This window comes from Canis lupus, chromosome 22 (genome assembly GCF_003254725.2).
Source record: "Canis lupus dingo isolate Sandy chromosome 22, ASM325472v2, whole genome shotgun sequence".
In the NCBI taxonomy this organism is placed as follows: Eukaryota; Metazoa; Chordata; class Mammalia; order Carnivora; family Canidae; genus Canis; species Canis lupus.
The window spans coordinates 61,416,057-61,437,142 of NC_064264.1; the positions used below are offsets into that span (position 1 = coordinate 61,416,057).

Here is a 21,086-nt window from a genome sequence, read left to right on the forward strand (position 1 = left end):
GACTTGAAGTTTGGTTAATTCCAAATTTGTACAATTGTCATGTCTGGGTGGCTCAGTGGTTCAGCAGCTGCTCTCAGCTCAGGGCGTCCTGGGGTCCTGGGATAGGGTCCTGCATCGGGCTCCCTGCAGGGAGCCTGCTTCACCCTCTGCCTGTGTCTCTGCCTCTCTCTCTGTGTCTCTCATGAATAAATAAATAAAATCTTCAAAAAAATTGTCATGCAAAGTGACAAGAGAGATATTTGCAAATCATTGGTGTTCTAATAAATTTATATCCTTTCAAAGCCTCAGTATTTTCCAATTTCAGCCAATAAGAGTCTACCAATTCTTAAATTACTCTCCTGTGGTAACAATGTCACACTTTTCAATCCAATGAATAAGACTATTGTTCTCTCTTTATTTCAGAGAATTTAAATTCTTGAGAAACTACTTGAGATATTTAATATTCTGGTCATACTGAAAATCCATGCCTTGAGTTCCTGACTGTATTCCATGGGCAGTTTAAGAAAGGAATCATAAAACAGAAACAAAAACAGCAAGACAGATTTATGTATATGAAATTTCACAAAATTTAGACTTGCATACAAATATCAATGTACAGCTGTTCCCCAGTATTTGGCTGACTTCAGACTAGTTAAGACACCAGAAAAAATCTTGGGTTAGGGGTTTAGAAACCCTTGAATGAAAATGTATTACTATCTAATATAATTTGTGACTTGATTGGTGACCTCAGTAACCTGTTCTCTTTCTATACATGACTCTTCATCGTCCCATTTTGAAGACAGTGAGACTTACTCCTGTAGAAAAGCAGACTATTTGAGGGTAAGCCATCTTTCCCACTGCCCCATGTCACTCTGCTGGCCCTTGCAAACAGTCTCTAGCTGTTCCTTGGCCTTTACTATACCCTGAGACACCTGAGCAGTGACGCCTGACTGGTGCATTTAGGTCACGGGTATAGGTATGAGGGATAAAGTGGAGGGAAGATTGTGCCCAACACCAGCACATACCCTCCCTGGTTGTATATCTTTTTAAATTGCTGCTACCTAAAATAATGCAACTATCCCTGCATGTGCTGAGTCCAATGAACACCATGGGTATTGGATACCATTTTACTTCACATCCTTGATTAGAACTGTGAAGATGAATAGGGTGGTTAGAAAGTCCACAGGTGGTGATCTGATGAAATGCGAAAGGCAGGGAAAACAAATTCAACAAATTCAAATCCTGATTAAACTGTTATTCCAGAAAGAAAAAAGTACTGTTCTTTCTGTGGTAGGATTCCAATGTAGTCAAAGTGCCATGAAGTAGCTGACTGGGCCAAGGTACTCCAGGGCCCGTGAAGGCTCAGGATTACATGCCTGGCTATGAAGCATCAGGTGAGGGAAAGCATCAGGTGAGGGAAAGCATGCCACCTTCTTACTAACACCGTGGAAGGAGAAGGAAGAGGAGGAGGAGGAGGAAGAAAAGGAGGGGAAGGGGAGGAGAGGAGGAGAGGAAGAAAAGGAATGAGAAGAAGGGGAGGAGGAGGAAGAAGGAGGTAGAGGAGGAAGAGGGGGAAGAGGAAGAGGAGGGGAAGGAGAGGAAGAAGAAGGAGAAAAGGGGAGGAAGAAGGAGGAGGAGAAAGAGGATGAGGAGGAAGGGGAAAGAGGAGAAGGAGGGGAAAAAGAAGAGGAGGAAGAAGGAGGAGAAGGAGGAATAATGGGAGGAGGGGGATGTATAACCCCTTGTATAGCTGACAAGTTCACCATCTGGCCAGATGCTCCTTGAGTTAGATCTTCCATCATTGTGTTTCCCCTCCTACACTTACTAACTTGGTAAAGCCAACTGATATGGCTTATAAATACTTCCAGCAACAATGTTTGAAATGAGAAATGATAGTAACTAGAACATTCTGAGACTCACAGTCATTTTACAATAGCAAGTACCCTGCCTGTGCCTCCTGGGGAATGTCCTGCAAGCTCAAGATTCAGAGTGAGCCAGTACCCTGGTGCCAAGTGCATCCAATCTCTGAGTACTCAGAGCCCATTCTCCACGGTGAGGCTGATGCCCCACAACACAGGAAGCTGTGAGGGGAATAACATGCTACATGGGGAGGTACTTTGGAAGTGGAGAAGCCTCCTATAGAAATTGGTTACTACTTAAAGATCTTGAGGACTTTGAAAAGAAATGGTCCATGGTTCAGATTCTTCAGATAGTCAGATGTCTCAGCAATCCCCTGATTGAAAGTGGAGAGGACACTGGAGCTGCCCTCAAGAGCAGGAAAGAACAAGGTGGGGGAAAAAGGATAAACTGTACCTTCAAGGGTATGTGTGTACTCTATGAAGTCTCTTTGCAGCAAAGCTTTTAATACAAGAAGACAGTGGGAGAGCCTGGCTGTGCAGAATGGAATAAGATGTGTGCACTTCAACACATCTGGGAAACAGCAAAGTGATTTAGTTACTAAGGGCTTGTAACCCAAACTGAATTCACTATTTTGTCTTTTTAGAAATGAGTTTGATAGAGAGAAATTTTTAGACTCTATCTGTGATTTTGTTATTCATCTCAAATATGTAACTGGGACATATATATTAATAAAAAATGTTTGGGATGCCTGGGTGGTTCAGTGGTTGGGTGCCTGCCTTTGGCCCAGGGCGTGATCCTGGAGTCCCAGGATCGAGTCCCACATCAGGCTCCCTGCATGAAGCCTGCTTTTCCCTCTGCCTGTGCCTCTGCCTTTTTCTCTCTGTGTCTCTCATGAATCAATAAAATCTTTCCAAAAAAATGTTCAATAAAGACTCTAAACTTGAAAAGTCACCTGGCCAGCCTTATCACAACAGAAAAACTCCAGACCGATCTGAGTTTGTTTGGCAGCTTGGTCACTACTTTTTAGCTGTTACATAGAGTGGAATAGCCCAGAAAGTAAACCAGAACTGTCATGGCTCAGAGACTTCAAATGACACGGGAGCAAAGTGTCCAATTTTGAGATGGACCTGGGAAATGGCCAAGATAAATTTCTACGCTGCTACTTTCTGTTCCTCAGACTTGCTTTCAAGACTACTACTACTCCCACTACTAATAATTGCCATTAAAAATGTAATGCAATGGAATGTAATGCCATATATATATATATAATTACAGTATGTTCAGCGAGATCCTAGCACTTTAAATTATCTCATTGAATCTTTATATGTATCCCTACAAAGTGTGAGCTGTTATCATCCCCATTTTACAAATGAAGAAATCGATGCACAGAGAGGTTGAGAAACGTACCCAAGATCTGAACCACCACAGGGCTATCCTCCAGCAAGAAGTGGGTAAATTACTGGCTATGGTGTTGAAAAGAAGAGATGAGATGGTCCTTGGAGGGGTAGTCTACGTACTTTGAGTTGGTTTCAAGGCGGAAGGGTGGGTTTTCTCGGATCCACCCATATTTTCTGACTCTTGTAATAAAGGCATACCTTTCGGTTGGTGACTTGGTTAGGTAGGGTGGAGGGCAGAACAGCCCCAAAGATATTGAATTCCTGATCTAGTTAGTGTTACCTCAAATGGCAAAAAGACTGCAGAGGTGATTCAGGTAAGGTTGTTAAATAAAGCAAATATTCTGGGTTATTTGGGTAGGTGCAAGGTGATCACAAGGATCATCATAAGTGAGACCAGGTCAGAGTCAGAGAGATTTAAAGATAGAAAAAGAAGCAATACAAAAAAAGAAAAAGAAAAAGAAGTCATGCAGGCAGCCTCTAGAAGCTAGTAAAGCTGAGGAATTGGGTTCTTCCTTAGAGCCTCTAGAAGGAAAACAGCCCTGCCAACACCTTGACACTAGTCTGATGAGACTCATTTCAGGGACTAATTGAAGATTAGGAAACAAAATTAGAACTCTGCCAAATGTTTGAATACCCAAGTGTGGTTTGATTAATTGAGGAAATTCTATTTTCCTCTCCTTACATTGTCCCACAGTACTTACCTTCAAGAACACAGATATGGAAAAATGAACAGGTAGTTACGATTGTGTTTCTACGAGGAAAATACAGTGTTGGGATCCCTGGGTGGCGCGGTGGTTTGGCACCTGCCTTTGGCCCAGGGCGCGATCCTGGAGACCCGGGATCGAATCCCACATCGGGCTCCCGGTGCATGGAGCCTGCTTCTCCCTCTGCCTATGTTTCTGCCTCTCTCTCTTTCTCTCTCTGTGACTATCATAAATAAATAAAAATTAAAAAAAAAAAAAAGGAAAATACAGTGTTATAAAAAGTATAGGAGGGACACATAAGCCCAGCTTGGGGACCTCAAAGACTCCTTAACTGAAATGGCCATTGTATTGCTCTGAGTTTCCCCAAGAAACTGAACCAGTAGGAGAGAGGAGTGTGCGTGTTTACATACGCGATTTGTTATAAGGAATTGGTTCATGCAGTTACAGAGGCTGAGAAGTCCTGAGATTGGGAGTCGGCAAGCTGGAGACCTGGGAGGGTCAATGGTGTGAGTCCCAGTCTGAGTCTGATTCCCAAGGCAGATGATCAATGAATGTCTCCACTCAAACAGTTAGGTGGAGACCAAATTCTCTCTTACTCTACGTTTTTGTCCTATTCAGGCCTTTAATGAATTAGATGAGGCCCACGTTAGGGAGGGCAATCTGCTTTACTCAGCCTACTGATTCAAATATTAATTTTATCGAAAACACCTCACAAACCCAGGATCACATTTGACCAAAGATATGGGCATTCTATGCTCCAGTCAAATTGACACATGATCTTTTTTTTTTTTTTTTTTTTAATTCATGAAAGACACACACAGAGGCAGCAACATAGGCAGAGGAAGAAGCAGGCTCCATGCAGGAAGTCCGATGTGGGACTCGATCCTGGGACTCCAGGATCACACCCTGAGCCAAAGGCAGACGCTCAACCACTGGGCCACCCAGGCATCCCAATGACACATAATCGTAACCAACACAGCCACTTAGGTGTGACTTGAAGGATTAGTTTGTATGGCGTCATAACCCAGCCTGGTCTAATGAATATGACATAACACACTTTTTAGTTGTTGAAAAGATAAAAGGAGGTCCCGACAGGGAAAGATCTCTAATGTATACCAGTGAACCAGGCAATTCTCAGAATAATTATATGTCATATCATCCCTTTTTTTGTAGAAAAGCGATATTTGTACATTAAAAGTACAGAAAGTATGACAATAATTGACAGTGTACAGCAATAATTGACAGTGATTATTTCTGGGAAGAGGTGAAGAGAAGGGAAAGATATAGAAATTTCAACATGTTACCAGTGTATGTGTATGCACAGAAAAGGACATGGCAGATTACTCACAAAAGTGCTAAGAATTTTTGAGTGAAAGGGATGCTTTATAGGAAGTTTTATGCTGTTTTCATTTCTCTGCAATTTTTTTGGTGTTTTCTCTGCATTTTCTTTCTTTCTTAGGCTTTTATAACGATTATATCTACCTTTAAAAGGTAATATATGTACATGGTCAGAAATTCTAGAGGCACAACAAGATATCTAGGGAAAATCCTCTCTCACGGTTCCTCACAGCTCCCAGTGGTCATCTTGGAAGGCACTGCACTGTGCCAGGTTTCTAATTTGTCCTTCCAGGGTTAAAGGATCTTCTTACTTATTCTTTGGTTAGTTTCCTATTTTACCCAAATGGATGCATATGAGAAACACTTTCCTCGGCCTTGCTTTGCCCCCCTTAGTATTTGTTGGAGATTGTTCCATATCCATACACAGAACTGCCTTGTTCATTATATATTTTGAAGTTTAAGTAATCTCTCTACCCAACATGGGCTTTAACTCATGACCTTGAGATCCAGAGTTCCATGCTCTTCTGACTGAGCCAGTCAGGCACCCGTGCCTTGTTCTTATAAGCAGTTGCAGGGTATTCCACTATGTGAGCACATTGTGACTTCTTTAATGGGTTTCTACCTGTCAGATTATTAAATTGTTCCTAACCTTCTATTTTGACAGACAGCTCTATAATGGTTATCCTTAAAAAGCGGATCATTCTACACATGTGAAAAATGTATCTCTAGGAGGTGTTTCCCAGAAGCGGAAGCATTAGAGCAGAGTATGCACATATTTAGTTTTGGAAGACATTCAACTTGCTCACCACAGACAGTAGACCAACGTCACTTGAAAAAATTAATATGTGAGGGAGTCTGTTCCCTCACGCTCCAAGCAGCAAAGCGTCACCAATATTTTGATCTTTGTTGTTGTGTGAGAAGTGGCATCCTACTATAATTTTAATTCTTATTATTATGAAGTTAAGATTTCTTTCATTTATCTAGACTCCATTTGCATTTCTTTCCCTGTGAACTGTATTTTCACCCTATTTGCCTATTTCATTTCTTGAGCCTCTGGTCTTTTTATAGTGCGTTTGCATCTAAAGGAAATAAGCATCTTACGACAGGTTTCCAATTTATCTTCTGACTTCATGTGTGGTTCGTTCAATTACGTTAAATTTCTTTCTTTTCTCTTTTCTTTCTTTCTTCTTCCTTCCTTCCTTCCTTCCTTCCTTCCTTCCCTCCCTCCTTTCTTTCTTTTCTTTTCTTTTTCTTTCTTTCTTTTCTTTTCTTTCTTTCTCTTCCTTCCTTCCTTCCTTTCTTTCCTCCCTCCCTCCTTTCTTTCTTTCTTTTCTTTTTCTTTTTTTCTTTCTTTTCTTTTTTCTTTCTTTTCTTTTCTTTCTTTCTTTCTTTCTTTCTCTTTTCTTTCTTTTTTTTCTTTTCTTTTTCTTTCTTTCGTAATGAGAGTGCATTGCCTTTATTTTAAAACTGCAGCGTCGTTAGGAGGAAAGGCTGCTCACACCCGGTCCACCTCCGGCGGGCGTGAGCTCCTCGTGGTCCGCGCTCCCCGCGCCTGCTCCCTCCTCGCGCGCCCACGTGGGCTCCCCTGCAGGAGGCCGAAGACCTCTGTCCGGGGCACACGTCGGGCGGCCCCAGGGCAAGGCTCGCGGGCAGGGCGGGTGAAGCTTCCTGTCCAGCTCCCGCTTCCGACTCCTTCGCAGGCCCGTCTCCAGCCTCGCGGCCACACGAACCCGTCCGCACCCCTTCCCGAGGCCCTACCCCGACCTCGACCGCACCCCTGCCCCGCTCCTCCCCGACACCCATCCGCACCCCTGCCCGCCGCCGCTCCACCGTCTCCGCGGGTTGCCTCCTTCAGGAACTTCGCTCCAATGGGTGAAGAACAGACCGGACGTGATGCCCCTGGAAGCCCGGCAAGGAGGGCCTCGCCCAGGGCCCCAAAACGGCAACGAGCGCGGGCTCTGCCCCGACAGGCCTGGGGCCTCCAGCCGGCGCAAGGGGCGCAGGGGCCGCAGGGGCCGTAGAGGGCGCAGGGGCCACAGAGGGCGCAGGGGCCGCAGAGGGCGCAGGGGCCGTAGAGGGCGCAGAGGGCGCAGGGGCCATAGAGGGCGCAGAGGGCACAGGGGCCGCAGGGGCGCAGAGGGCGCAGGGGCGCAGGGGCGCAGAGGGCACAGGGGCCACAGAGGGCGCAGGGGCGCAGAGGGCGCAGGGGCGCAGGGGGCGCAGAGGGCACAGGGGCCACAGAGGGCGCAGGGGCGCAGGGGGCGCAGAGGGCACAGGGGCCACAGAGGGCGCAGGGGCCGCAGAGGGCGCAGGGGCCGTAGAGGGCGCAGAGGGCGCAGGGGCCATAGAGGGCGCAGAGGGCACAGGGGCCGCAGGGGCGCAGAGGGCGCAGGGGGCGCCGAGGCAGCCCAGCGTCTGCGGTCTCGGGGCCCCGCTGCTGGTGGGCACCGCGTCCTCGCGGCCCGAGGGCGCCCCGGCACGACTCGCTCTCGGCTCCCGGACTCGGCCACAGCCCCGTGCCCCCGGGGTTCCGCCGCAGGACAGCGCGCCCGGGCTTAGCCCGGAACTCCGGCCACCTGGGGGCCGAAGGGGCGCCTCGGAACCAACGGCTCGACGCCGGCTTCCACGCTAGAGGGGACGCGTGTGCGGAGGACTTCCGGGGCGGGGTCCGGCGGGAGCGGAAGAGCCCTGGGGCCGCGCGGGGCCGGGCGGGGAGCGGGAAGGAGGCTGCGGGTGCAGGGGCTCGGCCATGAACTTGGAGCGGCTGCGGAAGCGCGTCCGGCAGTACCTGGACCAGGTGGGCCGCCGACCGGGAAGGGGGAGCCCCGGGGCTGGGGAGGCCGGTCCGCTCTGAGCCCTGGCCCGCGGGGGTGACTGTCGTCGCGGTCTCGGCGGCGCCGGGTCCCACCCGGCCTGGGCCCTGGACCCGGGGTAAAGCTCTCCAAAGGAGGGGCGCAGCCCCCAGCCCGCAGGCCCCGGCCCCCAGCACCGCAGCCCCCAGCTCTTCAGCCCTGCCGGGTCCCAGCCCCCAGCCCCCCAGCCCCGCACCCGCACTCCCCATCACCCCAGCCCCACAGCTCCCCAGCCCCCCCGCCCCCGCCCCCCGCCTTGTGGATGAGGGACCGTCAGCCGCGCACGTGCCGAGTCCTGCAGCTGGCCTCCCTGCTGGGCACAAAGTAGCTGCTCCGTAACACAGTGCTCGCTGCAAGGTGTAGGCTGGCCTTTGAATTTAGCTAGTTAATGAACATTTTTGAGAAGTTTAGTTGTGATTCTTATTTGGCAGGACTTAAGTGAATAAAAATACAAATAAGTGTGTTTTGTGGGGTCAGTATTCTTAAAAATTCATGTTAACAATATCTGCATTCCCTGCACTGCCCTTGAATGAACAGCAGCAGTGTTTAAGAAGTGATTCCAGCACTTAGGTTTTGTCAAGCTTATACCCTCCAAATAAGCTGGAAACCAAGAAGGGGAGGGAAAAGCATATTTGATGTGAGATGTTTGGAGTGAATCTGAGATTATGCTGCCAGATGCCTGCCGTACACTGGAGGCTGTATTTTGGCAAGTCAGTTAAATGGAGCAAATGCCCTGAGCACTTTCCCTCGGGCCCTGCAGACTGAATAGGAAGGAGCCTGCCTGGTTTCCACCCTTGGGGGCACCTACAAGTGAGCAGAGTTTTTTTTTTTTTTTTTTTTTTTTTTTTTACAGTGAGCAGAGTTGTAACCATTCTGGAAGCATTCCTCTTCCCAGATTGACTGGCTACACAGTACCTAGTTGGCACTCAAGAACTGAGAACCATTGCTAACCAGATACTGCAAAATAATTGTTTAAATTTTCTAGTGTTTTAGGTACCTACTGATCTATTTTTCCAAAGTATTTTTTTTTTTTAATTTTATTTATTCATGATAGTCACAGAGAGAGAGAGAGAGAAAGGCAGGCAGAGACACAGGCAGAGGGAGAAGCAGGCTCCATGCAGGGAGCCCGACGTGGGATTCGATCCTCGGTCTCCAGGATCGCACCCTGGGCCAAAGGCAGGCGCTAAACCGCTGCGCCACCCAGGGATCCCTATTTTTCCAAAGTATTAAACTTCTACAAAGAAAAGAAATCCTACCTTCTTGAGCTATAATTATCAAAGATCTTACAGTAATGTTCTTATTGCACCCCTGAACCAAAACTCACCTAGCTGCAGGTAAAATGGAGATATGATTGGTAGATCCCTGGTACATGTAAACCATTTTTGTATTAAGATGTCAATTTATTGTATAGCAGTCCAATATTAGATATCTGTTGAAAATTATTGAAATAACAGCAGTTACTTTTTTTTTTTCTTTTTAATACAGCAACAGTACCAAAGTGCTCTATTTTGGGCAGATAAAGTAGCTTCACTTTCTCATGGTAAGTGACAACTTTAAATTTTTTTTCCTGATTTCTGTATTTTAAAAGGCTTTATAGTTTTCCTTGTACCTCTGACCAATTAAGTGATTTTGTCTTCCAGAGGAGCCCCAGGACATTTATTGGTTGGCTCAGTGTCTTTACCTAACAGCACAGTATCATAGAGCAGCTCATGCACTTCGGTCACGAAAACTGGACAAAGTAAGTGTGTGAACTTTAAAGCTTCCCAAAGCTTTTCAAAATTGTCAATAGATTCAATGTCAAAATTATTTTAAAGGATTCAGTTTTTCTGATTGAATGAGACATTTTCTCATTCCTAATCTCCATTTTGTCCCTCCAGCCGAGTCACTTCGTTTTTAAAATTCTGTTTTCTAAATAACCCTGAAATGATGGATATTCCTTTCCGTTTCATTACTCCTCGTACTTGTCAGGTCTTTCGTCTGTTTTGTCTTAGCCTCTTGTCTCTCTAGTAACATCTTTCCTACTTCTACTTTCCCTCTCTCTTTTTTTTTTTTTTTTTTAATTTATTTATGATAGTCACAGAGAGAGAGAGAGAGAGAGAGAGAGAGAGGCAGAGACATAGGCAGAGGGAGAAGCAGGCTCCATGCACCGGGAGCCCGACGTGGGATTCGATCCCGGGTCTCCAGAATCGCACCCTGGGCCAAAGGCAGGCGCCAAACCGCTGCGCCACCCAGGGATCCCCTTTCCCTCTCTTTTTAACTGTCCTTTAAACTATCACAAGGGTGATCTTCCCAAAACACAGAAACACAGTCCTGATTATAGCACTCACCATATCACTAAGTGATTTTCCATCATCTACAGGGTCAAATCAGATGCATTAATAGTCCTCTGTGATTTCTCTCCAGTCTGTGTTGAACCCAGTCATACTGACTACTTGCAGTCCCTTAGACCTACCCACTTTTTTCTCCGTTTAATTGGCTAGTATTGCTCATGCCCTTCTTTCAGAATTTATGTAGTTTATGTCTTCCTTCCAGAACCTCCTCGAGGGCAGATCCTTACTCCTTTTTGAATCCTAGGTGCTAGTGAGGAGTAGGTTCACCATGAGTATGGTATTAAAAAGACTGGATTTGGGTTTTCTGCAAAAGTAAAAGGACAAATTAGGAAGGTTGCTTTCTTCATTTTATGCTTATAGCTTTCTTTTAGAATGGGAGTATGTATTATCTTGATCTCTTTTTTAATAATTTCTTTCCTAGCTATATGAAGCATGTCGCTACCTTGCAGCTAGATGCCATGTAAGTGTGCCCTCAGTTTCAATTTTCTTTGGTAAGAGTTTAATTATGTGAATGTTATGCATTCCTTACATATGTGTAAGGATTCTGGTGATCGGGCTTGGCAGATTAGTAAAATACTTCATGAGGAAATGTTCTTTTCTTTAGTATTATTTGCTATAAAATATCCTCAATTTACTAGAATCTGACATGCAAGAAGAAAATTGTTTTAGAATTTTAAAATTTAAATTCTACATTTTAAATTTAGGTAATGAGTTGGCATGATATATTATTAACTTTTGAAATATACACATAGTATTCATGTGTATATCTAGTGTTAGAAGTCATGGGTGATAAACAGTATTTCTGGTTTTTACACAGTATGCTGCAAAAGAGCATCAACAAGCTCTTGATATTCTTGATATGGAGGAGCCAATCAACAAAAGGTTGTTTGAGAAATGCTTAAAGGATGAAAGTGGCATGAAAGACCCCTCTAGTGACTGGGAAATGTCACAGTCCTCGGTAAGTCACACTGTAGTAAGCATGCTTCAGTAACTTTGGTGAGAATTACCCACAGGACATGGCAAACAAAAACCACCTTCTTTTCTTTGAGTATCACCATGTTAAAACAGTTTGCTTTCCAACTTATTTGTCGCTGAAACACAAAAACATACTGAGGCATTTCTGAGTCCTTAGTTGGAAGCTGTAGTTATGTCCTCCTATGCCTGAATCTGGAATAGGGTGACTTGGTATCTTTCTTCTCATACTTGATGCCTTAAGCTACTTGGGCAAGTGGACCAACCCTTCCCCTTCTTTTTTTTTTTTTTAAGATTTTATTTATTTATTCATGAGAGACACAGAGAGAGACAGGCAGAGACACAGGCAGAGGGAGAAGCTGGCTCCATGCAGGGAGCCCGATATGGGACTCGATCCTGGGTTTCCAGGATCAGGCCCTGGGCTGAAGGCAGCGCCAAACCGCCTGAGCCACCTGGGCTGCCCTAACCCTTCCCCTTCTTACTGTGTTGCAATGGCCTACCTGCAGCCTGCAGAAAACCTTGATTACCTTAGTTTGCTTCCTTCCAGGGAGTGGTCAGGTGTTACTATTTATGTTATGTTGTATATTTTAGTTTGTAGACTTCATATCTGCCCGCAAATTCCTTGTTGACAGAGGTTATATAATGTAGCCTAATCAATAACGTTCACAGTCAGATTACTAATCTGGACTGTTATTCTTGTTTTCTTTCTTTTTTTTTTCTTTCTTTTTTTTAACAGCCTTCTTGAGATAATCTATTTATGTGCTAAGAAGCACATTCATTTTTCTGTTAAGAAAGGTATTTTTGAGGGAGCTTGGTTATTACCATTATTATTTTTGGACTGCTTATCTGTTAATTTATCTAAGAAATGCATGGTTTGTTTGTAATGTGTTATTTATGAAATCACTTTTTAAAAAAAATTTTAACAAGTCGTAGGGTACTGAATAGGTCTAAGATTTGCTTGTTATATCCTCTGATATTTTTAGGTTTGGATTTTCTGATGAATCTTCTTTGCCCTTTACCAGTTTTAGCTGCCTATCTTTGGATCATCTATAAGTCTAGTTACATATTTCTTGAGGGTCACAGTCTGAAATATGGATTACCATACCCTCTTGTTAATGGTAGTGCAGTGGCGACTGTGCCTACACCTTAATGTGTGCTTACACCTTCTGGTTCTCACAAGACCTTGTAAGTAACGTGAGGGAAGGAAACCTGTCTGGAGTCACTAGTAAGCATCAGAGCTGGGATTGGAACTCAGGTCTGCCCAGTACTACAAGCCCATGACCATTGTGCTGTGTTGCTACATTAAGTTTCTTTCACTGAGATCTGCCTATCAAACTGAGTTTGATTTAATATTTGTATGCTCTTTGCTATCTCAATCATTACCCTCTCTGAGACAGGATAGGAACAAAGTGGCAGTGACATGTACTCTAGTTATAAAGATTGTTGAAGTGAGGAGAGCTTAAGAAAGATTAGTTTTACTTTGTTTTCCTGTTTTAATTTATACTAACAGTTGGGATGGAACAAATCCTTTTAAAGGTAAAGAAAAGTCTCAGCCTTCAGGTAATATATAATTCTTGATCAAAAATTAAGTTTAGAAGTATTGATTTAGCTGAGTGAAGTAAGTCAGTCGGAGAAGGGCAAACATTATATGTTCTCATTCATTTGGGGAATATAAATAATAGTGAAAGGGAGAATAAGGGAAGGGAGAAGAAATGTGTGGGAGATGTCAGAGAGGGAGACGGAACGTAGAGACTGCTAGCTCTGGGAAACGAACTAGGGTGGTGGAGGGGGAGGGGGGCGGGGGGTGGGAGTGAATGGGTGACGGGCACTGGGTATTATTCTGTATGTTAGTAAATTGAACACCAATAATAAATAAAATCTTTTAAAAAATTGAAAAAAAAAAAAAAAAAAAAAAAAAAAGAAGTATTGATTTAGTATGTGACTCCTCATTTTTCCAACAGATAAAGAGTTCTATTTGTCTCCTACGGGGGAAGATCTACGATGCCCTGGATAACCGAGCCCTAGCTACTTATAGCTACAAAGAAGCTTTGAAGCTGGATGCCTACTGTTTTGAAGCATTTGATCTTTTAACATCACATCACATGTTGACAGCCCAAGAAGGTTTGGAAACTCAAGTGTTTTCATGTTTAGCACAATTAATAGTGTTTGGATTTTTTTTTTCCTCTGAAGTCTGTAGAATCGAGCAGACAATGTTGCAGGTTTAAATAGACCTCTTAGGTCTATTTAATAGACTTCCTTAGCATCTTCAAATGTGAAGCACATTACAAAGGACAGTTTTTTACAGTGTCCCCTTGCTGTCAGAGTCTTTAGGGGTTTTGATGTATAAGACCATCTTTTTGAGAAGTGACTTAAGGTAGTGTCAGCCGAGTTCTCAGCTTCTGATTCAGAGGTGCCCAACCTGGCTGCACCTCAAAGCCCTGAAGAACTTTAAAAGCATCAGTGTGCAGGTCCCGACTCCAGGCAAGTGGAATGGAATCTCTGTTCTTGGGGCCCTGGGTCAGATGTTTTAAAGTTCTCAGATGACCCTGAGGTACAGGTAGGGCTGAGAACCATAGACCTAGTATGTGAGCAGTAATACGAAGGGAACATAACGCAAGAAATGGAGAGAAGGTGGAGATGTTGTATTAATGGGACTCAAGCACATTTTAGCCTAGGGCAGTGGTTTTGCCCTCTAGGGACATTCTTGATTTTTACAAATTGAGAATGGTAGTGGGAGGTTTGCTACTGGCATCTAGTGGGTAGAGGTGAGATCCCGCTAACCATTCTGTGGTGCTTAGGACAACCAACATGACAGAATTGTTCACTCAGAGTGAGGCTGGGAAACTAGCCTGGTGGTCCTTGTATCTGGTGATGTGCAGCATCACTTAAAAGGCTTCATGGCTCAGCCCTCCAGGTAGTTCTCACCACCTGGGTCTGGAACCACTGTCCTAGTTTTTCTAGTACATTTTGATCTTGTTATTTTCTCTTCTGAGTTTGATTTACTTAGAACAAGAACTATAGAAGAATATTTTTCATCGCTGATGTTTTTTTCCCCCATAAATATTGTGAGGATTTTTTTTTTTTTAACATTTTTAAGAAAAAGAACTTCTTGAGTCACTACCTCTTAGCAAGCTCTGTACTGAAGAACAGGAATTGCTACGCTTTCTGTTTGAGAACAAATTAAAAAAGGTAAGTGAAAACACTGTATTTGCTTTATGTAAATGTTTTACTAAATTTGGCCTCTGTTCTTTTACTAGCTAAATTTTTAAAAGTTAATTTTTATTACTTAGTACATTTGCAAGAATAGATTTAGATTGCTTAAATTAAATGATGATTCCTAAAAAAGCTTCCAAAAACGTGTCTTTCTCCTACGGACACATTCCTACCCTGGAATTCCGTTGATAAAATTGAGAGGAGAGTTCAGCTAATTGAGAAGAGGACGAATGAGCAGGAAGTTAAGAGCTTCTGAATCTCACACTTGCCCTGTGCACAGCCTTGAGCCCTCGAGCCAGATTGAGGCTGTCATTTGATTTGTGTCACTCATTGAGTTCATGTCTACCTTTCTCTGTTGCAGTATAATAAACCTAGTGAAACTGTCCTCCCCGAGTCTGTAGATGGTTTGCAAGAGAATCTGGATGTGGTAGTGTCTTTAGCTGAAAGACATTATTATAACTGTGATTTTAAAATGTGCTACAAACTTACTTCTGTGTAAGTATATCCACTCGTTTCTATGTAGGAACATAAGAGTCCTGTCCCGTTTTACCTAAGGAGTGTATGGGACTGCTTTCTGAGTAATCTTAAAATGGGTGATAATTTAAGTTGCTTTTACCTTTTATAGATTACTAGAGGGGTAATTGTTTCTTAAAAGAACAAATTACAGGTTTATGCATGCTTGTAGTTTTATTCCATTACTTTAGGAATAGACATGTCCCTCATCTCAGTCTTCTATAATTTGCAAGTTTGAAAATACCGTTCTGGCACATAGTCTTATAAAATCCATTCTTTGTTAAAGTAAGGACTAGTAAAATCCTCTAGATACTGGGTATTCAGTCAGTCTCACTAACTAGCCAAGCCATCCCCTCATGCCAGTTTTCCAGTGCACCTGATTCAAACTTGTCTCTTAGCTACATTATACATGCTATTTTTACTATATGTGCTGTAGAAGTGAACACACATACGCTATTTTGAACGAATCTTTAGGATTGCTTTAAATCCTTGATTTGACAAAAATTTTAAGTGACAAATACTTATCTGTTTAATATTTCGTATTGTTTTTAATCCTAAATAATTGGATTGTTCATTTTATGTTATAGTTTTAATGATTTAAAGTAAATATATGTGATAGTGTGTATTTTTATTCCTAACAAATAAACCAGAAATTTCTCTTTCACTTGTGAGATAATTAATCATTACCTTAACTGAATCAATGTGAAGTAAGAAAGTAAAAAAGTATTGTACCCCACAGTATTTTACATAATGACTGTTTAGACGTTGCTAATTTTAATGAGTTATGTTCTGTTACATACTGTTTCTGGCACAGTAAGTCTGTTGTTTTGACTTTCAGAGTAATGGAGAAAGATCCTTTCCATGCAAACTGTTTACCTGTACATATAGGTACACTTGTGGAGCTGAATAAAGCAAATGGTAAAAATTTTTTTAAATGAAAATAATTGTTGGGGTGCCTGGGTGGCTCAGTTGAGCATCTGACTCTTGATCTCAGCTCAGGTCTTGATCTCTGGGGTCTTGAGTTCAGGCCCTGTGTTTGGCATCAAATAAAATAATAATTGTTAGGACAAAAAATTTCTGTAACTCTTGAAGTTTTGTCTCAAATCCTGGATATTTGAGATTGCAGGTGACAATATAATGGAGTTCTCCAATAAAAGTAGTAGGGTAAGAAAAGCTTATTAGGGCACCTGGGTGACTCACTGGTTGAACATCTGCCTTTGGCTCAGGTCTGTCTCGGGCTCTCTGCAGGAAGCCTGCTTCTCCAACTCTGTTTCTCTGCCCCTCTCTCTGTGTCTCTCATAAATAGATAAATAAAATCTTAAAAAAAAAAAAAAGGCTTATCAGAGTGACTGAGGATCAATTCTATTATGCCAGCAGAACAGTTTCTTTATCTGTGCCTCCTTTTCTCAAATGTAGTTTGTGGTTTAAGTTATTTAAGCTTTATAGTGTTGAGGCCAGTTTTTCCTTTTTTTTTTTTTTTTGTAAATCTCTAAGAAAATTGATAAGATAGCAGGCAGTAACTATTTAGAAACTGGAGGGGGACAGACTTTTTTTTGCTTGTGCTTTCCATATTTTAACATTTCAGAAACATTTAGTTCTATTTGGATGATATTTGCCCTTAAGTCTTTTAAGCTGAATAGTGGACTCTGTCAGGATTTTAAAAAGCCAGACACTCCCATTCCAGACCCCTGCTGCTCAAACCGTGGTTTGTGAACCAGCAGCATGACATTTCCCAGAGGTTTGTTATGGATGCAGTCACTGGCTATCTTAGTCTAATGCGTCCAAGTCTGCATGTGGGAAACATCAATGGCATGTTATGACTTACACATTCCTCAAGAAGAAATCATTGTGCTGATTTGATAAACTTGAAAGTTTGGTTACTCAGATTGATTGTGGATGATATGGATGCTCCATAAGGCCATAGGGTTAGAGACCTCAGTTTTTAAGATAGGTCAAAAGCTGTGAAACTACTTTTTAAGTACCATGACGTGCTCATGTGCCACTCCAGAAGCACTCAGCACCCACTTACTGGGTAAGGAATGGGGGGAGTGAATGAAAAATCTGTAACAGCTGCCTTGTGCAGTTGGTATATCTCCTTACGTAGAAAGAAGGAAAAATATAAAATTTTTGCTGTGAGAACAAAATCTGTGTGATTGTGAAGAGTTGTAACTGGAGGAAAGTCGTATCTTAAAATTCATTGGATCTAATTTTTTTTTTCTTTTTCTCTAATGTAGAACTTTTCTATCTTTCTCATAAGTTGGTGGATCTATATCCTAGTAATCCTGTAAGTAAGTGTAAAACTTTTTTTATTATGGTATTTTTTACGTAATAGCTTATATTTAAGTTCAAGCAAATAATGTTTTATTTCAAGGTGTTGGAGGAGAACCTCCTAGCGCTACGATAATTAGAAGCAGCATTAGCTTTATCAGTCCATGAGCTTTTTTATTTTTCTAAGTATCTTCAAACAAGAGCTTAAGACAAAAATCCTTTTTTCTGGTTATAGAAATTATATACACTTATTTTAAAATACTTGACATACAGAGAAAGAAAATATTGAAAGTGAAAGTCATACTCTCACCTCTTAATGAGTAATGCTAATGCTTTTTCACACTGCACATGTAAGATACCTTACTGAACAATGCAGTGATTGAAATCAGTGTCTCCACTGCTGTGGGTCACAACCACCCAGACATTGAAACTGGAATCAGGAACTAGGTCTTTAGAGACAGAAGTCAGGGATCAAGGCCTAAGGCTCTCATAAGAATCCATCCTCGGCCAGCATGAAAGTAATCTAGAAGAAAGAGGCAAAACCAGTGCAAGAGAAGTCAGCTAATGAGGTTGATCCTGGTTTGTTCCTGCTTGGAGCGAGGGTCGAGCCAGGGAAGACATGACGCAGGCTGGCATTTGAACTCTGGGAGCCTCATCTTCTGTTGAACGCTACACAGACGTCATTGAAGGCACTTTGAGGAAGAATCTGTTCTTTTTTATCTAGGACTCTTTTTTCATCTAGGACTTTTAATAGCCTGTCTCAGAGAAGTTTCTAACTTGAACTAGAGTAGCTCGAGCTAGAACATGTATGTGATGGAACATCTAGTCCATGCTCTGGCCTAATCTGTTAGAGATTTCCATTTCCAACGTAAGCATCTTTGGTTACAGTAAATTTTGAACTTTGTAGGTATCTTGGTTTGCGGTGGGATGCTACTATCTCATGGTTGGTCATAAAAATGAGCATGCCAGAAGATATCTCAGGTACGAATCTGTTGTCTTCCTCCCCCTGTAATAAGCCCCTATAGGCTTCCTATAAAATGATTTCTTGTTCATCCTTTTAATATAGTAATTAGTTAAGTAATTTAAAAGCAATATGAAAGAATGATTTGTTTAGCAGATTCAGTTCAGTTGTATCAATTATGTACCTTTTTATAGGATGTCATGAGGGGAGATTCAAGTCAGTGGTCGTTGACCTTGTTCTCAAGGAACTTACAATACATTTAAATTATTATTTATAAACTTTATTTATTTATTTATTTATTTATTTTTTAAATTTTTATTTATTTATGATAGTCACAGAGAGAGAAAGAGAGAGAGGCAGAGACACAGGCAGAGGGAGAAGCAGGCTCCATGCACCGGGAGCCCGATGTGGGATTCGATCCCGGGTCTCCAGGATCGCGCCCTGGGCCAAAGGCAGGCGCCAAACCGCTGCGCCACCCAGGGATCCCTATTATTTATAAACTTGAAGAAATATGAAACAATAATATAATTTGAAACTTGTTTTTCATTTACAAAGATAATAAATATTATAACCTTTTACTTTTAGGACTTCTTTTGTTAACAGTTGTGAAATTATATGAAACCCTGTGAGATTAGGATCACTAAATGTGACTATAGAACAGAATTCTTGGGGGTGCCTGGGTTGCTCAGCGGTTGAGCATCTGCCTTTGGCTCAGGATATGATCTCAGAGTTCCGGGGGGATTGAGTCCTGCATCAGTCTCCTGTATGGAGCCTGCTTCTCCTCCCTCTGCCTATGTCTCTGCCTCTCTCTGTGTCTCTCATGAATAAATAAAGCCTTTAAAAAAAAAAAAAAAACAATTCTTGCCATAGCGAACTGGTTTATATGAGAGGGTCTGTTGTGGTCTTACCTTCAGGAACTCCATGCAGCCAAGTGAAGCTAACCAGTGTTAACCAATTATTATTAACCAGTATTATTCAATTATTCAAGTACAGAAAAATGGGAAAGTGTATGGACTTTGGACCCAGATTTGAATTCTAATGCAAGTCTTGCCACTTACTAGTTAATTTCTCTGACCCTGTTTTCTTTAAAATGGAAATGATACAATACTTGTATCCCCGGCTTATTAGGAAAACTGGCAGGTGACACGTAAAGAAGGATTTTGCACAAGGAAGAAAATAGGGAGAAGTTCTCTGATCAGTTGAGTTTTGCATTTTAGAAGAACTTACTGTGTTTTTCGTGGAGTAGGAAGGTATGCTTCTCTGATTTAGTGGTGGACTCTCCATGAAACAAGAAATATTTGAGTAATAGAAAATAAAATGCTGGGAAATGAGAATCTCATCCTTTGTGTTTTCCATGTTTTGTGGTATGTGTCACCAGTATGTCTGCTGACTGAATACTACTTATAACTGTTTGAGACCATGCAGTCCAGTCTGCAGAATCAGAGTGACTCTCTTACCACCATCCATGGGATGTCACTTAATGTTCTCAGGCTCAGTATCCTTATCTTTAAAATATAAATAATTGTGGGGATCCCTGGGTGGCTCAGCGGTTTAGCGCCTGCCTTTGGCCCAGGGCGCGATCCTGGAGTCCTGGGATCGAGTCCCACGTCGGGCTCCCTGCATGGATCCTGCTTCTCCCTCCTCTTGTGTCTCTGCCTCTCTCTTTCTCTCTCTCTCTCTCTATGTCTATCATAAATAAATAAATCTTAAAGAATAAAATAAAATAAAATACAAATAATTGCAAGTTATTAGAAGTAGGTGATGCATATAAGGCACCTAACATGGTGCCTCATTAAATGGTTGCTGCTACCACCATTAGTGAAACAAAGCTCCTAGATTAAGTAATATTTCGGTACCAGATGCCGTTGGGTTCAACTATTTTAGCTAAAAAACAGTGGATCTCGGGCAGTCCCGGTGGCCCAGCAGTTTGGTGCCGCCTTTGGCCCAGAGTGTGATCCTGGAGACCCGGGGTCGAGTCCCACGTTGGGCTCCCTGCATGAAGCCTGCTTCTTTCCCTCTCCCTCTGCCTTTGTCTCTGCCTCTCTCTCTCTGTGTGTCTGCAATGAATAAATAAAATATTAAGAATAAATAAATAAATAAAATAGATCTCTTAAAATTTCTTAAACTTTTGCTTGTACTATTAAGCACTTTTATTTCAAATGAATTAACATAGTTGTTATGTGTTTAGTATGTTGGGAGCTCATTTATTTATTTAATTCTAATATCTTCGAAGCCATCAGCTTATATAAGATTAACAATTTAAGAATGAATATATTACTAGAATGGCATCTCTCGTTTCAGCAAAGCAACAACACTTGAGAAGACTTACGGGCCTGCGTGGGTAGCATATGGACACTCATTTGCAGTTGAGAGTGAGCACGACCAAGCCATGGCTGCTTACTTTACAGCAGCACAGCTGATGAAAGGGTATGACAGAGCAGGTGGTAAAATCCATGAAGGATTGCTTTTGCTCACAAAATGAGAATTCCACTATTACTGCCACTCCCATTTAGTTACTGAATCAAATTATCTTACTTGTGTCTTGTTAGTAGCTTATGATTTAAAATAACTATTGGAAGTTGAGGGAAAGAGAGGCTGCTGTAGTGATTTTGCCTAGCAGTTCACCTTAACCAATACAGAAGGGAAATAGGAAATAAAGCTGAGGGAAGAGGTGAGGATACAAGCTCCTTCTCACATGC

The 21,086-nt window shown here is 42.4% G+C and overlaps 1 protein-coding gene across 6 annotated transcripts in view; it reads left to right on the forward strand.

Moving 5' to 3' along the window:
* Nucleotides 1–7,925: 7,925 nt before the first annotated feature.
* CDC16 (cell division cycle 16) overlaps nucleotides 7,926–21,086 on the forward strand; it is a 29,407-nt gene continuing 16,246 nt past the window's right edge. For 2 of the 6 annotated variants that reach the window (XM_049099209.1, XM_025441016.3), the window contains exons 1-12: nucleotides 7,926–8,075; nucleotides 9,616–9,670; nucleotides 9,771–9,868; nucleotides 10,882–10,920; nucleotides 11,278–11,418; nucleotides 13,394–13,553; nucleotides 14,530–14,621; nucleotides 15,007–15,140; nucleotides 15,997–16,076; nucleotides 17,393–17,442; nucleotides 18,334–18,407; nucleotides 20,689–20,814. In XM_049099209.1, coding sequence (XP_048955166.1) covers nucleotides 8,028–8,075; nucleotides 9,616–9,670; nucleotides 9,771–9,868; nucleotides 10,882–10,920; nucleotides 11,278–11,418; nucleotides 13,394–13,553; nucleotides 14,530–14,621; nucleotides 15,007–15,140; nucleotides 15,997–16,076; nucleotides 17,393–17,442; nucleotides 18,334–18,407; nucleotides 20,689–20,814 — 1,097 coding nt within the window. In that variant the 5' untranslated portion in view covers nucleotides 7,926–8,027. Of the gene's footprint in view, nucleotides 8,076–9,615; nucleotides 9,671–9,754; nucleotides 9,869–10,881; nucleotides 10,921–11,277; nucleotides 11,419–13,393; nucleotides 13,554–14,529; nucleotides 14,622–15,006; nucleotides 15,141–15,996; nucleotides 16,077–17,392; nucleotides 17,443–18,333; nucleotides 18,408–20,688; nucleotides 20,815–21,086 lie in introns of all 6 variants that reach the window. The other 4 variants (XM_025441013.3, XM_025441017.3, XM_025441015.3 and 1 more) reach the window with 4 other exon arrangements.